This window comes from Carcharhinus amblyrhynchos, chromosome 3 (assembly GCF_965287045.1).
Source record: "Carcharhinus amblyrhynchos chromosome 3, sCarAmb.v2.hapA, whole genome shotgun sequence".
In the NCBI taxonomy this organism is placed as follows: domain Eukaryota; kingdom Metazoa; phylum Chordata; class Chondrichthyes; order Carcharhiniformes; family Carcharhinidae; genus Carcharhinus; species Carcharhinus amblyrhynchos.
In genome coordinates, this window is record NC_137326.1 from 79,030,408 (window position 1) to 79,052,833 (window position 22,426).

Below are 22,426 nucleotides of genomic sequence, written 5' to 3' on the forward strand. Positions count from 1 at the left end.
CCAGTTTGCCCCCACAATTCAGAGATATACTGGTTAGGTGGATTGGCCATATTAAATTGTCCCTTAGTGCCCAAAGATTCGTAGATTAGGGGGATTAGTGAGGTAACTGTGTGGGATGGGCCTGGGTAAGCTGCTCTGCTGGAGAGTCGGTACAGACCTGATGGACCGAATGGCTGCCTTCTGCACCATTGGGCTTCTATGATTCTATGACAAGACTTTAAGCATGCAAGATCTCCAGTTTTCCAATGAACAGAAACAGAGAGCAGTAGGATAACTTTGTGTTACCTGTTTGCCCCATTCTAAAGTGGGTGTAAGAGTACATAGCATCCAAAATTCTGTAAAGTAAATGTTTCCACAACTGAGGCCAACCATGAACCATTGAGATTGCCTCCAATTATCCCCCTTAGAGTTGTTACACTCCATCACAGAGGATTCTCCAATCTGTTATTTGCCTATTAACAAAAAAAATGACTAATTCAGACTTCCCAGTTAATACAAATACATTGTAAATAATTAGATTTTTGCTCCATTCGTGAAAGGTTAATTTTTCTCCAGATTTGACACTCAGATGCCTATTTCACAAACTCCAGTATTGTTGAGTTGGAAATGTTTGACCTTAACACTGTGCTCATCTGTAATGCTGTGTTCTTTATTAAGGCTTTGCTATCACAGAAGTTCAAAAGAAGCAAGCCATGATGAATGCAAAGAAATCGCACCCAACTGGGAAGCCTAAAGGTGAATTTTCTACTTTAATAAAATATCACTGATCCGGCAAGCATGAATCAGGCATCACAATTTCAGTTGCTGGCTCTAGAAATTCATTATAAATGCCATATATGGTACCGTTCGTATTTTAGTAAAGAAACTCCTCTAGATATAATCGAAGCACAAGTCAATCAAATACATTCTACTGAGAAAAAAAGATTAAAATGCAAATGAATGTATTTTTGAGTTAGGGAAGATTACTTGGCATTGTTAGAGGAGACTAACAAGTGATGCCATTTCATGACTTCCCAATGCGAAATGAAGAAAATCAATTATTTATCCCTTCTTGTGATGGGGTGACTGAAAAGTGATGACAGAAGTCTGAAAATCGGGTTACATGCCTATTTGGAAAATGCTGAAGAACACTGATCGACCAAGAGAGAGTGGGATAAAAACAGTAAAAATATTGGTGAGGCAGAATACAGAAACGTACAGATTAAAAAGCTGCTCAAGTGATGTATCCTGAAAAGCAAAACTGTAGAATGATCTTGTGGCTTAGTGATAGCACATTTGCTATTGAACCAGAGTTTACAGGTTCAGTTCCCACTCCAGTGATTTGAACACGTAGGCAAATGTGGATTAATTAAGGAAAGGCAGCATGAATATGTCAAGAGTAAATTATTTTGAATATTTTTTTCTGGTGTTTTTTCCAGAGGTAACAAAGAGGGTTGATGAAACTCATGTTGTTGATGTATACGCAGACTTCCAAAAGGCATTTGATAAAGTCCTGTACAACAGGCATGTGAGCAAAATTAGAGCTCATAAAATAAAAAGGGAAGTAACAGCATGGATGTGAAATTGGCTGTGTAACAGGAAAAACAGGGTAGTGGTTAATGGTTGTCTTTCAGACTGGAGGAAGGTTTTTGGGGGGTTTCCAAGGCTAAGATCCGTATTCTTCCTAATATATATAAATGACCGGACAGGGCAATTTCAAAATTTGAGAATGATACAAAATGTGGATGTGTTGTGAACTGTGAGAAGTTAGTGAAAGAAATCAAATTGGCATAGACAGGTGGTGGAATATTGTGCCCTATTCGGGCCTCACACTTGTGGAAATCATTAGACAGAGTGCAAAAAAGATCCTTGAGAGTGGTTCTAGGAATGCGGAACTACAGTTACACTGATAGATGGAACCGTTCATCTTGGAGAAGAAAAGGCTGTGAGGAGATTTGTTAAAGTTATTTTTGAGGTCCCTGGACAGAATAGAAAAGGATTAAACTATTCCATTGGTGAAATAATCAAGAACCAGAGGACAACAGGTGCTGGCCTTGCTGGTGATGTCCACATCCAATGAAAGAATACATTTTTAAAATTGCTTGTATAAACCTATATAACTCACTGTAGAGTAACCCAACAGCAGCAACGAACAGTCATGCAGTTAGACTTCTGCTTCTAATCATTTGTTTGACTATTCAAAAGACTCACTGCCTGGGGAAAGATCCAGCAGTTTGTGGTCAATTTAAACAAATAAAATCAAATTTAATAATCGTCAAAAGTTAAAAATTCATTCACTTAGCATAAAATGTATCAAAGTGAGTGATTGAGGTGACAAATTCCTGGGTAAAACAATGACAAAAATAGAAGATGGAATCCAGGCATCAAAATATATTTTAAAACCAGTATTTTTCTTTATTTTGTCCTACCCTCCATTAATGTAAATGCTTTGACAGTTCCTTTGCTAAGCAATGAAGGTGAAAATCAAAGTTCATGAAATAACCTACAGATAGGTTTAATTCAGTTCAGTTGCACTGCATACTGGTAATTTAATTGCATTTGGCTGTTCATAGCTGTTGTGCTGTATTTCTAATTGAGCAGGATGTGTACTGCACTTAGCAGTTTAATTGCAGATGGTGTAATCAGTATTCACATCTTAAATTTCAGGTAAGTGAATCACATGCACAAATGGCATCCACCTGAATTAGAGGTGGTATATTACTATTTCCTGTAAAAAAAAAGGCTCCATTTTCATTTCCAATGTGGTGTATGCTTAATATGTTCACTTTTACACAATGCATATTTAGTTTAATTTATTTTTTAAATGCTAGCAGATACTCCTTTACCACTCTTTCATCTTGTCATATTTCGTGCACTTTTCAAAAAAGAATGTTGCTGAGCATGACTGTAACTTTATTTGTATGTTCTGTCTCTTTTTTTCTCCTTCCTTTCTTTCACTTGCTCTTTTCTATCCCCGCTTCTTGAACAAGATCTCCAGCAGCTGCTGAATGTGACATCTCTGTCTCAGTCCACCACATGTCTGCACGAACCTTCTCCCCAGCATCCAAAACCCCCTCCAGCAACCAAACTCCTCGAGACCCCAAGGATGTCGCAGGCTCGTCTTCTGCTGCAGAAAGGGGGGGATGTGACTCCCAGCATTTTACGTAGGGCTATGTCCTGGATGTCCACTCACAGCCGAGACCTGTTTCAGTAATGCCAGATTAAGGTGATCAGCCTATTGCCCTTTGACTCTAACTAGCATAACCAAAACGAGTTTGTAATTGCTTGAGAGCTGATAATCCAGTGAAACCTGGCCTTCTGGTCAACGTGACTTTTTTATCTCATTATTCATACTTAGCTTTACTCAGAACCTAACAAAATCTATAAATACTTTAAGTAGTTCATTCACTAATAAAATCCTCTGCTCAACATTTGAGGTCCAATATACAGTCCTATCTGGAGGCTTCAAGGTTTTCCTCGCAGTCCAAACATTCCACATGACAATCATAGGATGATATAGCACAGGAGGAGGATATTCGGCCCATCAAGTATGTGCCAGCTTTTTGAAATGAGTCCCACCCTCCCTGCTTCTCCCTGTGTTATCCTGTAAATTTATCCATTCCAAGTAAGCATTCCATTCCCTTGTAAAAGTTATCGTTCAACCAGCTGCCACCAACATTTTTAGACTATGCACTTATAATTTTTTTATTGTCTAGTTTTAATTCATTTAGAAAATGAGAACCAAATACAGCCCTTTTTTACAGTCTTTTATAGTCTTGTGATGATATACCTTCTGACCAAATTGTGGGGCCAGGTTTTTATCGATGGAGATACCGTGGAGCTTTAAGAGTGATGGCCAAGTCCCTGATTTGGAAGTCCCATCCCCATTTTGAACAGATTCCATTTTCAGCAGTAGGGGAATTGGAGCAGGACACGTCTCTGAGTACTGAGTTCAAACAGACCCCATCTTGACTGTAGCAAGAACCTTATTCCCACAGTGAGGGACTAACAAATTTAGATAGGAGGTGTATGAAGGCTGAATATATTCTATAGAACTGTCAAGCTGTGATGCTATTTAAATCCCCAAAATTGATTTGCCTGTGTCAATGAGAGTTTAAAACACTCAAGTTATGTTATTTGATCAAAGAAATTAAAGAACAACCTGCCTATGTCCAGTCAGTGAGAGTTAAAAACATTTGTTCTAGCAGTTACAATAGCTGTTTCTTGACGTTACCCCAAGGGCTATCATTGTAATTTATTTGTGCTGGGCTGCTTTCCATAATTTACAATTATTCCAGCAGTGTAGCTCTAAGGTCACAGTTTGCTTGACAGTTCAAAGTGTTTATCAAAGTATTAGCTGTTCTGTTTGTTTTTTTTTACAAAGGGTTAAGTATGTCAGGATATTTTAGAAATGTGAATGGATTTTCATGAATGGGGGCGTTTTGCTATGATAAAGTCTTGAATAGATATTTAGATTTGTATTTTCTTTCATTTCAATAAGGCTCCTGAAGTCTTCCCCTGGTGGCTATTGGTTGAGTTGGCATGGAAGATGGAAGAGCAAAGGATATTTGTTCGGGTTATGGGGTGGCAGTAAGTTGACATGGAGGTCATTATGCTGTGTAGGGGGCATAGGTTGGCGTGGAGGGGCATTGGGAGTAGATGGTGAGAGGGAACAGGTTGATGGAATGCAATTGGTGAGGTCTGGAAGGTCTATTATTTAACAACTGAGACAAAGTCCCAGAGCACTAAGGTGAATGATGGGAACAGCCCCTAAGCACTCAGCTGCTCCTGCACTTGCTTGTGATCTATATCAGAGAGAAAACTGGGTCATTTTCTGGGATGGATGTGGTGAACATGGAAATTTTCCAACATACTATCTGCATCAGAAGCAAAAATTATGTAGTCAAGTAAATGTGAGTAATTTCCAATCCAGAGGAACTTCCAGCAACAACAATAATTGAACCCAAAATAACCTCTTGATCGATGACAATAACTTAAGTCAGTAAGTGAGCCTACTAAGGAGAAGGTTAGCAGCTGAACATGACATTCAAACTTCAAATCTAAGAATTCCCATGAGTGATGCAGAAGAAATCCATTATTAAACAAAGCAAATCATTCGCTATGATCATCTTTTGTTAATTCCTGACCAGTGCAGGCTTTCACTGCAGTGATGGAGAAGTCAGTTTTACTCAGTAACTGAACACTTATATGAACAGATTTCTAGTTGGATTAATGGAAAACTATCCTGTCCATCATGTGTAGTAAAATCATGAATTTGTGCCCTGAGAAAGGCTTTATTGTTATATTACATACGCTTTGTTGAATAAATTTTCTATCACACTACTTATTAATCCCAGATCCATTCCCCATCTGCCTGAACAATGTTCACACTGCTTTCCTATCATTCCTTTTCACCCTCCACCCCCATTTTCTGACAGACCTCATATCTCAGTCACTTAAAGACACTTGTGCACACCATTAATGCGGCCCACTGATTGTATCTTACTGGAGTTGTCTCTAAGCAAAGCAGAACAGTTAAATGTTATCAGAGCAACTCTTTGTTCATTTCTCATATAAAAAAAATTCCCAAAGGGGTGTTGTCAAAATTTTTTTTCAATTATTTAAGTGAATGCATCTCTGTTCTTGGAATAGGAGTGTTGCAGGCAAGGCTGGTATTTATTTTCCATTCCTGGTTGCCCTGAGAAAGTGGTGATGCAATTGAATAGAAATCTGGCAAGTCATTTCAGGCTAAGGATTGTATTTTATAGCAGATTTGGGGATCTTGCCTGCTGGCTAGAGGACTGGCAGTGAAGAACTGTGTTCCTCCTCCAGGATGGCTTTATCCAAATTAAGTGCTCCTCAGGCACTTAAGTAGCCAGCAGTAGGCCTTCCCCAGGGGCAGTGGTCTCACTTACCAAGAGCTGTTGGAAAATCAGTGGCCAGCAATCTAAGCCACAGGTAAGTAATAGCAGCAGAGATTTTGCAGGGTTAGCAGTGTGGGCAGAGTTGTAGCTCTCATTAATCCCTGAAACCTTTTCCCAATGTCACATCCCTCAGTCACTGAGTGTCTAAAGAAGGGACCTTCCCCATCCCTCAGGAGACCAATAACAGTTTCACATGTTGCGCACATTGTATGTCAACAGGCCTAGCCACCACTGGCTTAACATCAGCAGTGGCACGATGATACTCTTACATGGTCATTAGTTGTCTACATACGGTCATCAATTCATGGTTGTGTGGGGTCGGTGTGGGGGGGGGTGCAGTCCGACTACAGGCATTTCCACCCTGACTTAATTCTGGTGGAGGGGCTCAGACTGAGAAACTAGAAGCAGGAGTAGGCTATTTGGCCCTTCGAGCCTGCTCCGCCTTTCATCTTGGTCAGGCCTTTTCAATTTAACTCACTCATATAATAATCTTTCTTCCTATTTTTGCTATCAAAGTGGATAACCTCACATTTATCCACATTGTACTGCATCTGCCATGCATATGCAGCCTGTCTAAATCACGATGAAGCATTTCTGCATCCTTCTCACAGTACACTCTCCCACCCAACTTTGTACTATCTGCAAATTTGGAGACAATACATTTAGTTCCCACGTCCAAATCTTTAACGTACGATATGAACAGTTGGGGTTCTAGCACAGATTCCTGTGATACCCCACTAGTCTCTGCCTGCCAGTCGGAAAAATACCCATTTATGCCAACTCTTTGCCTTCTATCTGCTAACCAGCTTTTTATCCATCTCAAGACATTACCCGCAATCCCATGTGCTTTAACTTTACATAGTAGTCTGCTACGTGAGACCTAGTCGAAAGCCTTTTGAAAGTCTAAATAAACCACATTCACAGGTTCTCCTCAGTCAACTCTACTAGTTATATCCTCAAAAATTCCAATAGATTCATCAAGCATGATTTCCCCTTTGCAAATCCATGTTGACTTTGTCTGATCGTACCACTGCTTTCCCAATGCTGAGCTATGAAATCCCTGATGATGAACCCTGGCAACTTCCCCGGTACCAATGTTAAGCTCTATAGTTTCCTGTTTTCATTCTATTTCCTTTTTTGAATAACTGGCTTACATAAGCTATCCTCCAATCTGTAAGAACCAGTCCAAAGTCCAAAGAATTTAGAAAAATGACCACCACTATTTCCAGGGCCTCTTCCTTAATTACACTGGAGCGAAGATTATTAGGCACGTGAGAGTTATCCATCTTCAATCCCATCAATTTTCCTCAAACCATTTCTTTACTAATACTGCTGCTAATCAGCTCATCACTAAAACTTGTTTGTCTCAGAACTTCTGGTACATTATTCATGTCTCCCTTTGTGAAGACAGAAGCAAAGTACAAATTTAGTTCCTTGGCCATTTCTATGTTTCCTGTTATGAATTCTCCCATTTCTGACTGTAAGGGGCCTATGTTAATTTTTGTCAATCTTTACATACCTATAGAAACATCTACAGTCAGTTTTTTGTGTTCCCTGCTAGCTTACTTTCATACTTTATTTTCCCTTCTTAATCAATTGCTTGTCCTTCTTTGCTGAATTTTAAACTGCTTCCAATCTTCAAGTCTATTGCTTTTTCTTGCCAATTTGTATGTTTCATCTTTGAATCTAATCCTATCTCTGATTTCCCTTGTAATCCCTGGTTTGGCCACAGTTCCCTTTCCAGTGTTGCACCAAAGAGGAATAAATTACTTCTGGAGTTCGCCTATTCATCCGTTAAATGCCTGTGATTGCCTGTCCATTGTCCTTCCTTTCAGTAAAGTTTTCCAGCCCATCATAGACAATTCCTGGGGACGATTCTCCTACAACAATCCTAAGTGCCAAATTCATGTGAAAACTGGAATAACTCCCACCAGTTTTTTTTTGTGAATTTCAGAATGAACCTCCCACACTCTGAGCAATGCAGAGTGCCCTAGCGAGATTCACTAGTCTGGCACTGTTCATGGGATACCCTCCCTTACTCCAGACCTCCTGCGAGGCCTCAGTGGCCTCTGTTCCCTCCGACAGGGTCAGGCTGCTTGTTCCCTCTTAGTGGGAAGCTGTTGTAAACCCCACTGGAGAGAACCATTCTTGGCAGGGGGGAGGACGTTAGCGGGCCTGGAGACTTCAGCCCCAGGCCCCTAATGATATTTAAATGTTGATTACAATATGGAAATCAGCTTTGTGCTGATTTCCAGTGCGGAGCTGATTATTCCAAAAACCTTGGAGCTGGAGAGGTGCGGAGGCTGTGATGCCCAGCGACGAGCCCGCTAAACTGCTGCCACTAATGTCTCCCAGCTGCTGCGTTGCTCAGGCAGTGCATCGGGCTGGGAGAATCACCCCCATGTCACAGACATGTCACCATCTCGCCTAATTAAATGCCTTTCCTGCCTCCAACTACGCCACAAGACAGGCTATAAAATTCCAGCCAAAGAGTCAACCAAATTGTTGTATGGCTGGAGTCACCTGTTGTTCAAACTGAGTAAAGGTGACAGATTTCCTTCATTTAAGAATATTGCAACCCTGTTTGTTTTCCAACAATCCAGCATCTTCATTGTCCCATTTTATTATCAAAGTGAATTAAATTCTGAAATTTCCATGGTGGGTTTTAAACTTGCCTTCAAGGCGTTACCAATCTGATAGCATTGCCACTCTGCCACCAAACACATCTGATCATAGTCACCCAGCTAGGGACATTTTATAATTCCTGTTCAAATCATTGTCTCTACTTAATAGTTCATTAATTTGTAAAAGAACAATGGATTGTGTTAATATATTGATGATCAGAACTGCATTGACCATACAATCAATGCACTAAAAGCTGTGGAACAGCCTTGAGTTATCTCACCCTATTTTCTTCAACATGCTCCATAATCACTCTGTCTTATTACATCTGTCCTCACTCTCAAAAGCCTCCTTTTCTTTAACGCTTCTGCTGACTGCTCTGACTACAAGTCTGGATTACCTTGCTGCATTTGCTGAGTAAAAGACACTGTTTATTTAAAGCTGGTCAGAGCAACAAGAAGACACTGCAATGTGACATGGTGCTTTGCTTTATAGGCACTTTATCAGCTCTATCTTTCTGTACTTCTGCAAGTACATTCACTTACAATGCAGCTAGCTTCTGTTCTATGTCCTTTGGCAGTGACCATGTGAAGCCCAGGATCTGAAGCACACTACTGATGATTAGTTGTAGGCTTTCCTCTTTAAAGCCAACGGTGAAATGCTTATAAGTGGGGAAGTGGTATAAATAATCAGATCAGGCAGCAGATAACTGTTTATAAATTATAGACATTAACTCAAGTGCAATTAGCTGCTTGTAAGTTTCAGGTCAATGATTGGTATTCTTTTCACAATGTATGGATTAGAGGAATGTTTGCTATGTGCAAAAAGAATATAGTTCTTATAATAGTTGGACTTCCTGCACACTATTTTCTATGTAGTGATTCTTGAGTAAACCTCTACATGTTGTTTATATACTTACCTGGGTTGCCTTCTGCTGTTTGCATGGAGTTCACATGGATTACATGTACAGCCATGAAAAGTAAAGGTAAACACTTGCTAGCCTGCATCTTTCCGACAAGGTGGTTATCTCTGGGCTACTGCCTAAACCATGTGCAGATGGGCGTAGGGTTGACAGGATTAAGGAAGTGAATGGGTGGCTCAGGGATTGGTGTGGGAGGAATGGGTTTGAATTTATGGGGCATTGGCACCAGTATTGGGGTAGGTGGGACCTGTTCGGGAGGGATGGGGTTGGTCTGAACCGTGCTGGGACCAGAGTGCTGGCGAATCGAGTAAAGAGGACTGTAGACAGGGCTTTAAACTAATTATGGGGGGGGAGGGTGTGAGGGTAGGTGACCTTACAAGGTCTAAAGTTAAGGAAAGTGTACATGTAAGGGAAGAGGCCGAGGATGTCCCAATAATAGAGGGAGTAGGGGGCGTGAGTATAGTTGGTGGCGTTACGGCAAATAGGGTCCAGGTGAAGGCTGGGATGAAAGCACTTTATCTGAATGCACGAAGCATTCGGAATAAAGTGGATGAGCTGATGGCGCAGATCGACACAAATGGATACGATCTGGTGGCCATTACAGAGACGTGGCTGCAGGGTGACAGGGACTGGGAGCTGAATGTACAGGGCTATCAAGTGTTTAGGAAGGATAGACAGGAGGGAAAAGGGGGGGGCGTAGCTCTGCTGATTAAGGATAGCATCACGGTGGTAGCAAGGGATGATATTGGAGCCAAGGAGCAGAGGGTGGAATCGTTGTGGGTGGAGATTAGGAACAGCAAAGGGAGGAAGACGCTGGTGGGTGTCGTCTATAGGCCCCCGAATAATGATCTGGAGATGGGGCGGGCTGTTAACGCGCAAATAAGTGCGGCGTGCAGGAATGGGACGGCTGTAGTTATGGGGGATTTCAATCTGCATATTGATTGGTCGACCCATGTTGGACGTGGGGGGCTCGAGGAAGAGTTCTTGGAATGCTGCCGGGATAGTTTCCTCGAACAGTGTGTGTTGGAGCCGACGAGGGAGCAAGCTATCTTGGATCTGGTGCTATGTAATGAAGCGGGTAGAATTAGGGACCTTGTGGTGAAGGATCCTCTTGGGGAGAGTGATCATTGTATGGTGGAGTTTCTGGTGCAGGTGGAGGAGGAGAAAGTGGGTTCCCGGACACGCGTCCTTTGTTTGAATAGAGGGGAATACGGTAGGATGAGAGAAGAATTGCCGAATGTGGACTGGGAGAGCGCGTTGGAGGGAGGGTCTGTTAAGGAGCAGTGGAGGATCTTTAAGGAGATCTTTCTTGGTGCTCAACGGAAATTTATTCCGATGGTCAAAAAGGATAGTAAGAGGAGAGGTAATAAGCCGTGGATAACGAAGGAGGTGAAGGAAAGTGTTAAACTAAAAGCGGAGGAATTTAGAGTAGCTAAGAGTAGTGGGCAAGAAGAGGATTGGGAGAGGTTTAAATGTCAACAAAGATTGACAAAGAAGTTGATAAGGAAGGGTAGGAGAAACTATGAAGCTGGGCTAGCGCTTAATATAAAAAAGGATAGCAAGAGTTTTTATAAATATATAAAAAGGAAGAGGCTGGCTAGGGTGAATGTTGGTCCTTTAGAGGATGAGAAAGGGGACCTAGTGGTAGGGGATGGGGATATGGCTAAGGTATTGAATAACTTTTTTGTTTCTGTCTTCACGGAGGAGGACGTGAATAATTTGCCGGGTGTTAGCGATAGAAAGGTGGTAGGACTGGAGGGTCTTAATGACATTACTGTTACTAGAAAGGCGGTGCTCGACAGACTGGAGGGGCTGATTGTGGACAAGTCCCCAGGACCGGATGGAATGCATCCGAGGGTTCTGAAAGAAATGGCAGAGGTGATAGTGGATGCCTTGGTGGTTATTTTCCAAACGTCGCTGGATTCCGGGGAAGTGCCGGATGATTGGAAAACGGCTAATGTTACACCGTTGTTTAAGAAGGGTGCCAGGCAAAAGGCGGGGAATTATAGTTTAACATCTGTGGTAGGTAAAATGTTAGAATCTGTCATTAAGGAGGAAATTGCGAGGCATCTTGAAGGGAATTGCTTGATAGAGCAGACGCAGCACGGTTTCATTAAAGGGAAGTCGTGTCTGACAAATTTACTGGAGTTCTATGAGGATGTGTCTAGGGCGGTGGATAGAGGAGAGCCGGTGGATGTGGTCTTTCTAGATTTTCAGAAAGCGTTTGACAAAGTGCCTCACAAGAGGTTATTGCAGAAGGTCGAGGGACATGGAGTTGGGGGTAGGGTGTTAGCGTGGATAGAAGATTGGTTGTCAAATAGCAGGCAGAGAGTGGGGGTCAACGGGTGCTATTCGGATTGGCGGATGGTGACTAGTGGAGTGCCCCAGGGGTCGGTGCTGGGACCTCAGCTTTTTACCATTTATATAGATGATCTGGAGGAGGGAACCGAGTGTAGAGTGTCGAAATTTGCTGATGACACCAAGATTGGGGGAACGGCAAATTGTGCGGAGGGTGTGGAGAGTCTGCAGAAGGATCTAGATAGGCTGGGCGAATGGGCCAGGAAATGGCAAATGGAATTTAATGTTGGCAAGTGTGAGGTGGTCCACTTTGGTAGGAAAAATGGTAGGAAGGACTATTACTTACGAGGCGAAAAACTGCAGCAGGCGACGGTGCAGAGGGACCTCGGGGTCCTTGTGCACGAGTCGCAAAAACCCAGCTTGCAGGTGCAGCAGGTGGTCAGGAAGGCGAATGGGATGCTGGCCTTCATAGCGAAGGGGATTGAATATAAAAGTAGGGAGGTCTTGCTGCAGCTGTATAGGGCATTGGTGAGGCCGCAACTGGAGTACTGTGTGCATTTTTGGGCGCCGCACCTGCGCAAAGATATTTTGGCCTTGGAGGGAGTGCAGAGGAGGTTTACTAGGCTGATACCGGAGTTGAGGGGGTTGAGCTATGAGGAGAGGCTGAATAAACTGGGCTTGTACTCGTTAGAGTTTAGAAGAATGAGAGGAGATCTCATTGAGACGTATAAGATGATGAATGGGATGGATAGGATAGAGGTGGAAAGACTCTTCCCGCTCAAAAAAGACAATAGGACTAGGGGGCACAGCCTCAAGATAAAAGGGGGGCGGTTTAGAACGGAGTTGAGGAGGAACTTCTTCACTCAAAGGGTGGTGAATCTCTGGAATTCTCTGCCCGTTGAAGTGGTGGAGGCTGCCTCGCTAAATATTTTTAAGACGCGGGTTGATGGGTTTTTGATAGGAGAGGGGATTAAGGGTTATGGGGAGAGGGCGGGAAAGTGGAACTGAGCAGCGACAGATCAGCCATGATCTTATTGAATGGCGGGGCAGGCTCGAAGGGCTGGAAGGCCTACTCCTGCTCCTATTTCTTATGTTCTTATGTTCTTATGTTCTGATGTATTCCCAGTATTGATAGTCCCAATCTCCACTCCATCACCACTTGCAAGAGGGCAGGATGGTCGGCTGGTATGGAGCATCTCTCTGTGTGCATACCCATGCAAGTAAATTACCTCAACTGAGTTTTCTTCAACATTGCAAAATGACCCATTATGGTTGACAGTTGAGTTTGCTGAACCTCAATCAATCGCAATACAGAGTAAATGACATTGCCACTCATTTAAATGACAGTCACTGCACCCAGTGGGTATCCAGATCACAGCCATTTGAGTTATTCAGCAGAAGTCTGAAAAAGGAAGGTTGTTGATTTGGTTAGAGCCAGTGCAAATTGAGTTCCAGGTCATAATGTTTCATTCTGTAGGAAAGACCAAACAGGCTGAGGCTCCTTTCTCTCAAAAAGGAGCAGTGTACCATCTATATTTTTTTGGACAGCAGAGGTGATTTGTTAAAGTATGCAGTCCCTTGCAGCTTTTTTTGTGTGTGATCATGCATATGTGTTAAGGGGGCCATCTTATATAGAAACTTTTGGGTGTTTGCAAAGCAGTCCAGCAGCTCAGAGGGACATTGTTGACGGGTGCTGTAATAGAGGTCATTAAGGTAAATGGAAAGATCTTGTGCACTTGTGGAAGAATCTAAAACTAGGGCTCATGAACATAAATAAATTCAGTAATGAAATCAGGAATAGTGGGGGGGGCAATTCTCTCATCCCACTTGAGCAGTGGCCATTTTGCAGGGTTCCCGCTGGGTGCCACGGCCTCTGGGTTTCTCCGGCAGTTGGATTTCCAACACTGTCAGCTTCGTGGCAGAATTCGGCGCGGAACTGAATAAATTATTCAAATCCTCATCACCATTTCTTTTAAATATCATTAACGGGCCCAGGACTGAAGTGTCCTGTTCGCCCTCCCCAACCAGATGTCTTTCGCTCCAACGGGGTTTACTACAGCTCCACACCTGTGGGGAGCTGGTGGCATGACCCCACTGGAGTGAATGTAGGCAATTGAGGCACTTCAGAGGGTTGGGTGCCAGGTGGGGATAGCCCTTGGGCATTGCCACCTCAGCAGTTCCAGCCTGGGCACCCTGGCACTGGCCAAGGGTCAAAGTGCCAATACCTTGGACATTGGGCAGTACTAAGGGAGTGGGGCCTATGGGGGCATTTGATGGAGGGGGGGGTTCCACTGCCATTCTGCACCTGGACTGAATGACAGAGGGAGAGAGGTCAGCAATTGAGATTGGACATCGTGGGAGTGGGGTGGGGGGGAGGGGGGGGAGGTGGTGCGGCGGGTGGTGAGGGGACTGGGGCAAGTCCGGGTGATTGGTGTGGGATGGGGGGGTGCATTGAGGAGGGGAGGGTTGGGGCGGACTGGGGGTCGAGACTGGCTCGAGCATGCTCAGGGAGGCCAGCGATTGGGGAAGGGAGGGCACATAGCCACCGATGCAGAGATCTCGGGGCACCCCTGGAATCGGGACAGGCGTGTCGGTAAAATTCCAGCCTTAGAATTTTTTGCCTCCTGTGTCCTTACTCAGAGAGTGGTTAGAATGTGAGGCTCAGCTTGCACATGGAATAAATACAGGATAGATGAGATGAATAACATAGATACATTTAAGGGCAACCTAGCTAGGTACATAAGTAGTCAAGGAAAAGCAGGATATTCCAACAGGATTAGATGAAGCATGCAGGAAGAAGACTTTTGTGGAGCTTTAACACCTGCATAGATATTGGGCTAAATGACCTGTTTCTGTGCTGTAAATTTTAGACAAAAACAAATTCTAATTCCTTACAATTTATACAAATGGCAACAGATCTTATGGTGCTGTTGTTATGGAGACAGCATCCATTAAATTCACAATGTCAAATAAATGGTAGACCTTATATTGCTTCACTCATTTAAGAGAATTACAACTAAGTTTGGCTACAAATAATACAGAAAGAAACAGGTCAACTGCAGCCATGAATCATTTTCAACCTTGGACCAACAAAAGTTAAAGACATAAGATGGAATAAGTTCAAACTTGAATTGAGGTTTAGTAACCAAAGCTGCATATGTCCTCCTATGTAAATTCTAACAACTTGTTCTCTTCTTTGTCTCAGCTGTCACCAGGCCTTACTACGACTTTCTGACATTACGGCAGAAACATCCAATGCTGCCCTCAACCATCCCCCAACAGCAGGTCTATATGCTCGCTGAGCCCAAACGCAAACCTTCTAATTTCTGGCAGAACATTGGGAGACTGACACCATTCAAGAAGTGAAGGGACAGCTTAGTGAACATGACTAAATGCCTATCCAAGGGAGCACTTTAGCGACCAGTTGCAATCAGAATGAACGCCTGCTCTGTCACGCACACCAACATGAGCTGTACGTACCACTACACGATGGCAATCTCTTCACTGGGAGGTGATGGCATATCCTGCGTCCAGTAACCTTTACAGCCGGAGCACACTGCCCAAAACTGACCATCAACAGTGCCAGCAGGAGAGTTGCCTAAATATGTATTCACATCGATAACTACAGTCTAGTTCAATGTTCCCTCTGAATCCCACAAAATAAACTTTTTGTTTTCTATTTCGATTGGAAAGCATCATGACTTTTAAAAGAGGGAAGACACATCCAACATACGGAAACTGGGTTTTTACTGAGTGATTCGATGTATTTGTAAAACTGCAGGCATCAGGAAACAGCAAAACTACTGTAAACAAACAAGTTTCCGAAAGCTCCTCGATCACAGAAATTTGGCTTTCCTCTGTGTTTTCACTGGAATGAAACACTGTGTGCCTATGTGCAAGGGATGCAAACTATTTAAAATAGTTGGTGAACTTGAATCGTGCTATTCAAAACCTTCTTGCCAATCTTTTAGCCAAATTAAATGTGCAAAACTAAAATATTTGGTGTTCCTAAGTTGCAAACAGTTGCTGGGCTACGGTCTAAGTTAGTGCCAGCAATGCTGAGATAGAAGCAGCATTTACACTTAAACCATGGGTCTACAATCGTTCCTTTCATCTCTGGTGCTCAGGCTTTAACCCATTGCAGGTGGGTGGGGGTGAAGATCTCTCCCCTCTTACACCTGCACAGAGTCCCTGAGCAAAACTAGGTCATGCAGTGAAGTCAGCACTGCTCTCATATTTGACACTGAAATAAAGATAGTGTGTGGTCACCTCCTCAGATATTTACAGTATTACCTTTGTCACAAGATTAAAAGATAAGGTTGAGTTCAATCAGTGTATGGGAGGAGAGGGTGACATGCCAAATTGTTATGTGCTAATGTTTATAAATGAGTTGTGTAAATATTAACAAAATGATTTATTTATGTATATTGAATTTATTGTATTTGCTGTTTGGCTTCTCCACATTCTTTCTGGTACAAATGCCTTATTAAGGAATGCACTTACCCAATTGCTTGTTTCTTTTCCTCTGGTGTGGAAGCGATTTTACTTCAAAGTAATGCATTTCTATTTTTCTCCCAAGAAAACGTTTAAAAGATTGTTTTGAGAAAGGTAATGATTTTAGTCATTTGTTTGGAGTGGCGGTAAGATTGGATAAGGCAGTTGCACGGTTCACTGTCCTGCCTTCTAGTGAGATTTCCGAGCTCAGGGCACAACTTCCTGTGAAGAAACATTGGTTTAGTGGACAAATTTCTCAACTCAAATGCTGTAAATATAAATAGCGAATGAACACAATGGAACGAATTTGAGCACAGGATAATGAAAGCAACAGTTGATCATAAGGCTCTGTTGTGAATGTTACCAAGATTTTCAGTGAGAACCATCCATTCAGCTGTAAAACACCATACACCCTGGACCAGGAATAATACAATAGACTACAAGTTCCGCCAATATTTTGCATTATCCATTTAAAAGGCCAACAGAATGATAAAAATAAATCTGTAGCTGAAATGCATTGATGTAAATAAAATATCACTTGCTAACCAAACAAATTCTAGTTAAAAGGGAAGGAAAATCAAGGGAAATAATTCTCCGCCTCCCATAACAAATAGGAAAATAAAATATTCACATCCCCATTATTCTTGTTTTTATTGTTGTAGCCTTACTCCCTTTCAGCAAGACCACTTGGCTGGTGTGGTCCATGGCGACTCTGAACTTGTGGCCTGGGTTAGTCCCTTTTCCAATGGTGGGGTCTGCAATTTTAAAATGGATCAAAGGTTTGGAACTACGAATGCCAAAGTACAAGCTGAGAGGTTGACTTGCAGTTCCTATCATTTGCAATGGAGCAGCTCTGTGACCAGCATGAGCGCTGCCATTTGTGATATGAATAGAGTAACTCAGCAGGGAGAGGGACCAACTCGAGGGACTCCACATGCCCAGTAACATTGAGTGTGCTGCAAAAAACAACAAATTAAATGCCAGTGTTATTTGTCTCTGCTTTTCCTTGAAAAACCATTTAGTGATTAATCCCTCCTCCCCTTTTGGGACTAAAATACTCCCAGATATATTTCATCAGGACCCAAACAACTGAGGATTATTGGATCCAGTTTCCACTGCAGGCACAGTGCCAATGCAGTACAATTAATGAACTGTTTCAATTAACAATAAAAAGAGAGGGCAAGTTTACTGGGAGAACATCCTATTGTAACTTCTCAGTCTGTTCTGTTAAATGTTGGCATAGCTTTCTCTTTGATTTTCTACCTTTTTGTTTTAAATCCCCTTAGAGATTAACCTTTGATATTTCTGCTTCCCTCCAAAGCTACTCCAGAAAGCGGCCCTATTAACTAAAATGGGAGCTAGCCTTTCAGAATGATGGAAGTGGGTTAGAACTGCTGAGCTGACCGCAGCAGCAAGTGTTTTTTCCAGCCCCCCTCCAGTCCTATCAATTTGGATTAGTCCCCAGTAACTCCATCCCAGGCCCTGGTTGCCCCTCAAGCCAATGGTATTCTTTGGTGACACAGGAGAGCTGATAGCTGGGATTCAAAATTATAAGGATCTTTTGTAAGGTAAATAGAGGAAAAATAATTTCCGCTTGTCAGAGAGCATCAATGTCATTAATTTATTATTGCCTAAAGAGTGAAGAAGTTATGAGGGTTGCTTTTACATGGCTGGCTTGTTAGGACATGAGACGCCCTACTCAAAACAGCAGTGAAAGCAGAAATAATCACAATTTTTTTAATCAAAAAGTGGACAAAAAATTGTAAAAGGAAGGGACAAAGAGCAAGTGCAGGAGAAGGACAGTGACGAGCTTTATCAAGGAGCCAGAATACAGAAAGTGAGCACAATGGCCACCTTCTGTGTGATTACATTTAATAGTTCCAAGAGGGGTTACAAACAATACCAATTACTGAAGGGGAAATTTGAAATGCTAAATATTGGCTTCCATATTAAACGGAGAGAAATTTACATATTTAAAGCGAAAGCACTTTGTACCCCGTGAACTTCCCTCCCATTACAACTTATTCTAGTACAATGGCAACACTCCGTTCGGTCCTGTCAAATGCAGACAAGCTCCTGATTCAAAGGTTTGTCCTGTCAGTCTGTTTCACGCTCGGTTTTTCTTGTATCTTGTATTCCCAGTGGATGAGCTTGTCCCCACCACATCCTGCTTCTAGTTTTTGACCATATTATCCAGTCTGGGGCTAAATTACCTGATGAAATGCCAATGGATAGATTTTCAACCTGACGCGCAGGCCACACATCATCCGATTGTCGTAGAAGCCCCCCATTTTAACTTTCAGTGATTTGTAAGAAAAAATAGTAAGCTTTTCGATGACAGGCAGCCTATCCAGAATGATAATTTTACCACCCAGGTGTCAAATTGAAAGGATCTTTAAAAAACTCCAACAAAAATCTAATTCCTCAGAAGATTTAGTCATATGCACAAAGTAAATATAAAATCTCAACCATTTGTAGAACAGTCTCTGGCAGGAGACAAATTAATCAGAACATTTTCATATCGATGTGCAGCAAGTTCTGCGTACACAGTGTGAATCCCCTACCTCCTCCCCCAATTCCCTCCAAATAAACATCCCTTCCCATGTCCATCTTTAGCTGGGACAAAATGTAGCTCGCCACCCAACTTCAAGTTTGGCCCTGAGGGAATACTTGAGGATATCTGGTGCCATTTAAATAAATCAACTGTTTAACCAACATCACCACCAAACACCCTCAGATCTCACCTTAAGGACACATCATGTCCACACTACAACGCTGAGATATGCCAAGATTTCATGTAAACCACTAGGTATTTGACTCAGGTCAAAGTCCACCTACGATATTTCACAAGATTGCCTTGTACATCTACCTTGGATGTGCAGCTTCTAAAAAAACACCATTTTTTTTAAATGGTTAGATTTTTAAATAAATTACAAATTTGCATCACTACATCAACGCAAGTTCCTTCCTCCCTAAAGGCTGCTTTACATTCCCGCTACTTGTCACAGTTAAAAGATACTCCGGTCATGCATCTGCTGAACTGTAAAAATCTACTTTCTTACTTGGGAATGAGTATCACTATCTGAAAGCCTTTCAAAGACACAATACATTAGAATAAAACCTTCGATCTCACCTGTGTTTCACTAAAGGATAGTGCAGTGTAAATTGAGATGCTGAATAATTTAAAGTGGTTTCCTCAGAATGTTAGATGCTTAAACTTTTTAACCATTGGTGTTATGTTAAGCCACCGCATGCTGAACCTTGGCCTATTGAGATGAGCAAGAGCGCTGTAGCTGTTCGCAAAATGAAATGCATTTGGATACACATTTTTGAAACATTACACTAATTTGCCTCATGACTATGTTTTCGAATGGCAAATGTGATTGAATTTAAGAGCACGGAATGATCCTGCTTTATTTCTTTAAGTTACATTAGTAAATTTATAATAGCTTTTCAAATACACTTTATTTAATTAATATTGCCAAGGAATAACAGGAATGATTCTTGGAAAATAAAATTGATTTAATATTGTTTGAAAACAATATGCACGGTGGCACAGTGGTTAGCACTGTTGCCTCACAGCACCAGGGACCCAGGTTTAATTCCTGGCTTGGGTCACGGTTGCTGTGGAGTCTGCACGTTCTCCCTGTGTCTGTGAGGCTTTCCTCTGGGTGCTCCGGTTTCTTCCCATAGTCTGAAAGATGTATTGGTTAGGCCATGAAAAATTCTCCCTCTGTACTCAAACAGGCACCTGCATGTGGCGACTAGGGGATTTTCACAGCAACTTCAATGCAGTGTTAATCCTACTTGTGACACCAATAAATACACTTTAAAACTTAAAAACTTTAAACTTTATTTCCTGTACAGTCTAATGGCAGATAGTTCAAACAATAGCTAACCCATTTATATATTTTTTGAATGTTGCAACTGTAAGGTAGAACCACTTCTAATGAGATGAATTTCATGAAAAATCAACTCACTAACCTTGGTTAACAATTTGACGGTGACAATTTGATTGATTACACTTTTGTGCTTTGATCTTTGATTCAAGTCCACATTCACAGGACACTCCAACATGACAGGTAATGTTAACTAGCTAATCTCATCACTACCAGCAAGCTGAAACAAAACACACACAAACCTTTCATCTCATTTCATCCAAAGCCCTCCCTCAGAAATAAATATTTTTTTAAAAATGTAACTTTTTAACTGGCCAAGCTTACAGTGCCATGAGGTTTTGGTAACACGGTATACAACACAACACACCCCATAGTTAAAAGTACTACCTTGTTTTTGACTTTATCTCCTCATGGAAAGTCAGAGACAGAATGTTAGTTCCCCTTCTCACCAAAAGTCTGTTATCTAATTGCACTGTGATATAACAGTTGGCACCATCCTATAGAAGACATGATGGGGTACATTCAAGCTTTGTACAAGAGATATAAAATGGATGATAGCATGTCAACGTTCCATTTGATATCTCTTCCTATCTTTAGTTGCAATGAATCCAGAGAGAATGAGACAAGCAGCTGATTCACTCAGCCGTTGTACATGATTGTAGTTGGCTCATTTTCTTTTTTTCAGCAACACTGTGGGGTTAATCCTTTGTTAGCTAAATGTAAGTTCATTCATTCTGATTGACTGAGGGCAGTGTAGGATTTTACACTCTTGACTCCTGCAGTGGAACCTCCCTGTTGCAAGCAAAGCTGCAGAATCACTGAATACAAGGCTTTCAAAACTTTGCTTAACATTTCTAGCAACTGGGCACTGAGTTCCTCAATATGCCTGGTCCTTTACTGGTGTTGTCACAAGCATTATTGTTCAAGGGCTTTTTTGAAAACAGAATGTATCCCACTGTCTTCATTTCCATTTTTGTGCAAGCATCTCTGTTCTTGATTTACAGCAGTGATACGTAGCCTGTTTTTGTTTCCTGCATTTAAATACCAGATAAAGCCACTGAACTTGGTTCAATGAAAAAGGGTTGTGCTTAAACCAATTCTATGTTAATGTACAAAAAGGTAAAGCACTTTAAGTTGAGCTGATTTACAATGATCTCGTTCAGATCAATGAATTACAATGAATTGACATTCTACAGTCTGTACACTGCATACGAATGAGCCCACTGTTGTCATGAGACTGCTTTTTAAGTACAACCTGTGGCAGCTCAGGTGTTACGTGAGATGTGCCATGCCATGGCAAAAAACATGTAGCACTGTGTTGTTTTATGTGTGGTACCTATTTATACCATTTGAGAATGATAGAAAAATCAAGAATGCCAAGCTTCCAAAAGGTCTTGCAATTGGAAGCAATAAGAGTTGACGATGACCTGCGAAGGTCAAAAGATATCAGTTTGTGTTCCTACACATGGGGTAACCATCTATTTTGCTGCCTGTGGCTCTGAAACAACCATCAGCATTATAATGTTTTAACAGTATTTTTGAAATCTATGGTGTAGCTTTCAAATTACTACAGTACTAATACGATCAGTCCATTCTCTACCGCCAAGATTGGTTGTAATTTTTTTGTACATACTTCCTTCTATGATTTGTCAACCAGTTTTGTAGTTCTTATGTTCCAGGAGGAACTGAGTTTTAGGGACCCAGTTTTTATTTCTTTCAATTTGTGTGCTAGACACTTGTGATATGCAAGTAGACTTTGCTGAACAATACATGACAGTGTTTGTATAAATTCTCTCTTTGTACGTGGATGGTTGTTTACATAAGCACTTCAAGCACGATATGGGGAATAAAATGTTTTCATTGTGTCATAGAATTATTGCTTGATATTTACAGTCTGAACCAGTGCATATAAGTGCATTTTAATAATTTGCTGCTCATTCTAAAGACCTTGCCAAAATGGCGTTGGAATTCACACCAATGTGCATACCTTCATTACAACTTATTTTGGAAATTTAGATGAATAACAGAAAATACTGGAATCGCATAGCAATCCAATCAGCACCCAAATGAGAATTGAAGGTTTATCAAAGGAGAATCTCTGCAAAAACTGAATTATCAGTTTTATCTTTCACTGAAATGAATTCTGATATTTAGGCTTTTAATGGGATCCCTACATTCACTGGTAAAATTCAAGATTGTCATCTCAAGTGAAATCTTGTATCCCACCAAGAACTTAAGGCAAGCTGAGGATAGGAAAAGGTTGTTAGGTCATTGAAGTACAGCCTCTT

General features: G+C 41.7%; 1 protein-coding gene across 7 annotated transcripts in view; it reads left to right on the forward strand.

Moving 5' to 3' along the window:
* The window catches only part of LOC145340888 (uncharacterized), a 402,915-nt gene extending 380,904 nt beyond the window's left edge, over nucleotides 1-22,011 (forward strand). For 6 of the 7 annotated variants that reach the window (XM_080185427.1, XM_080185426.1, XM_080185429.1 and 3 more), the window contains 2 exons: nucleotides 658-735; nucleotides 2,970-3,199. In XM_080185427.1, the coding sequence (XP_080041553.1) occupies nucleotides 658-735; nucleotides 2,970-3,193 (302 nt within the window). In that variant the 3' untranslated portion in view covers nucleotides 3,194-3,199. Of the gene's footprint in view, nucleotides 1-657; nucleotides 736-2,969; nucleotides 3,200-14,950 lie in introns of those variants that run through there. The other variant, XM_080185430.1, reaches the window with a different exon arrangement.
* Nucleotides 22,012-22,426: the final 415 nt, after the last annotated feature.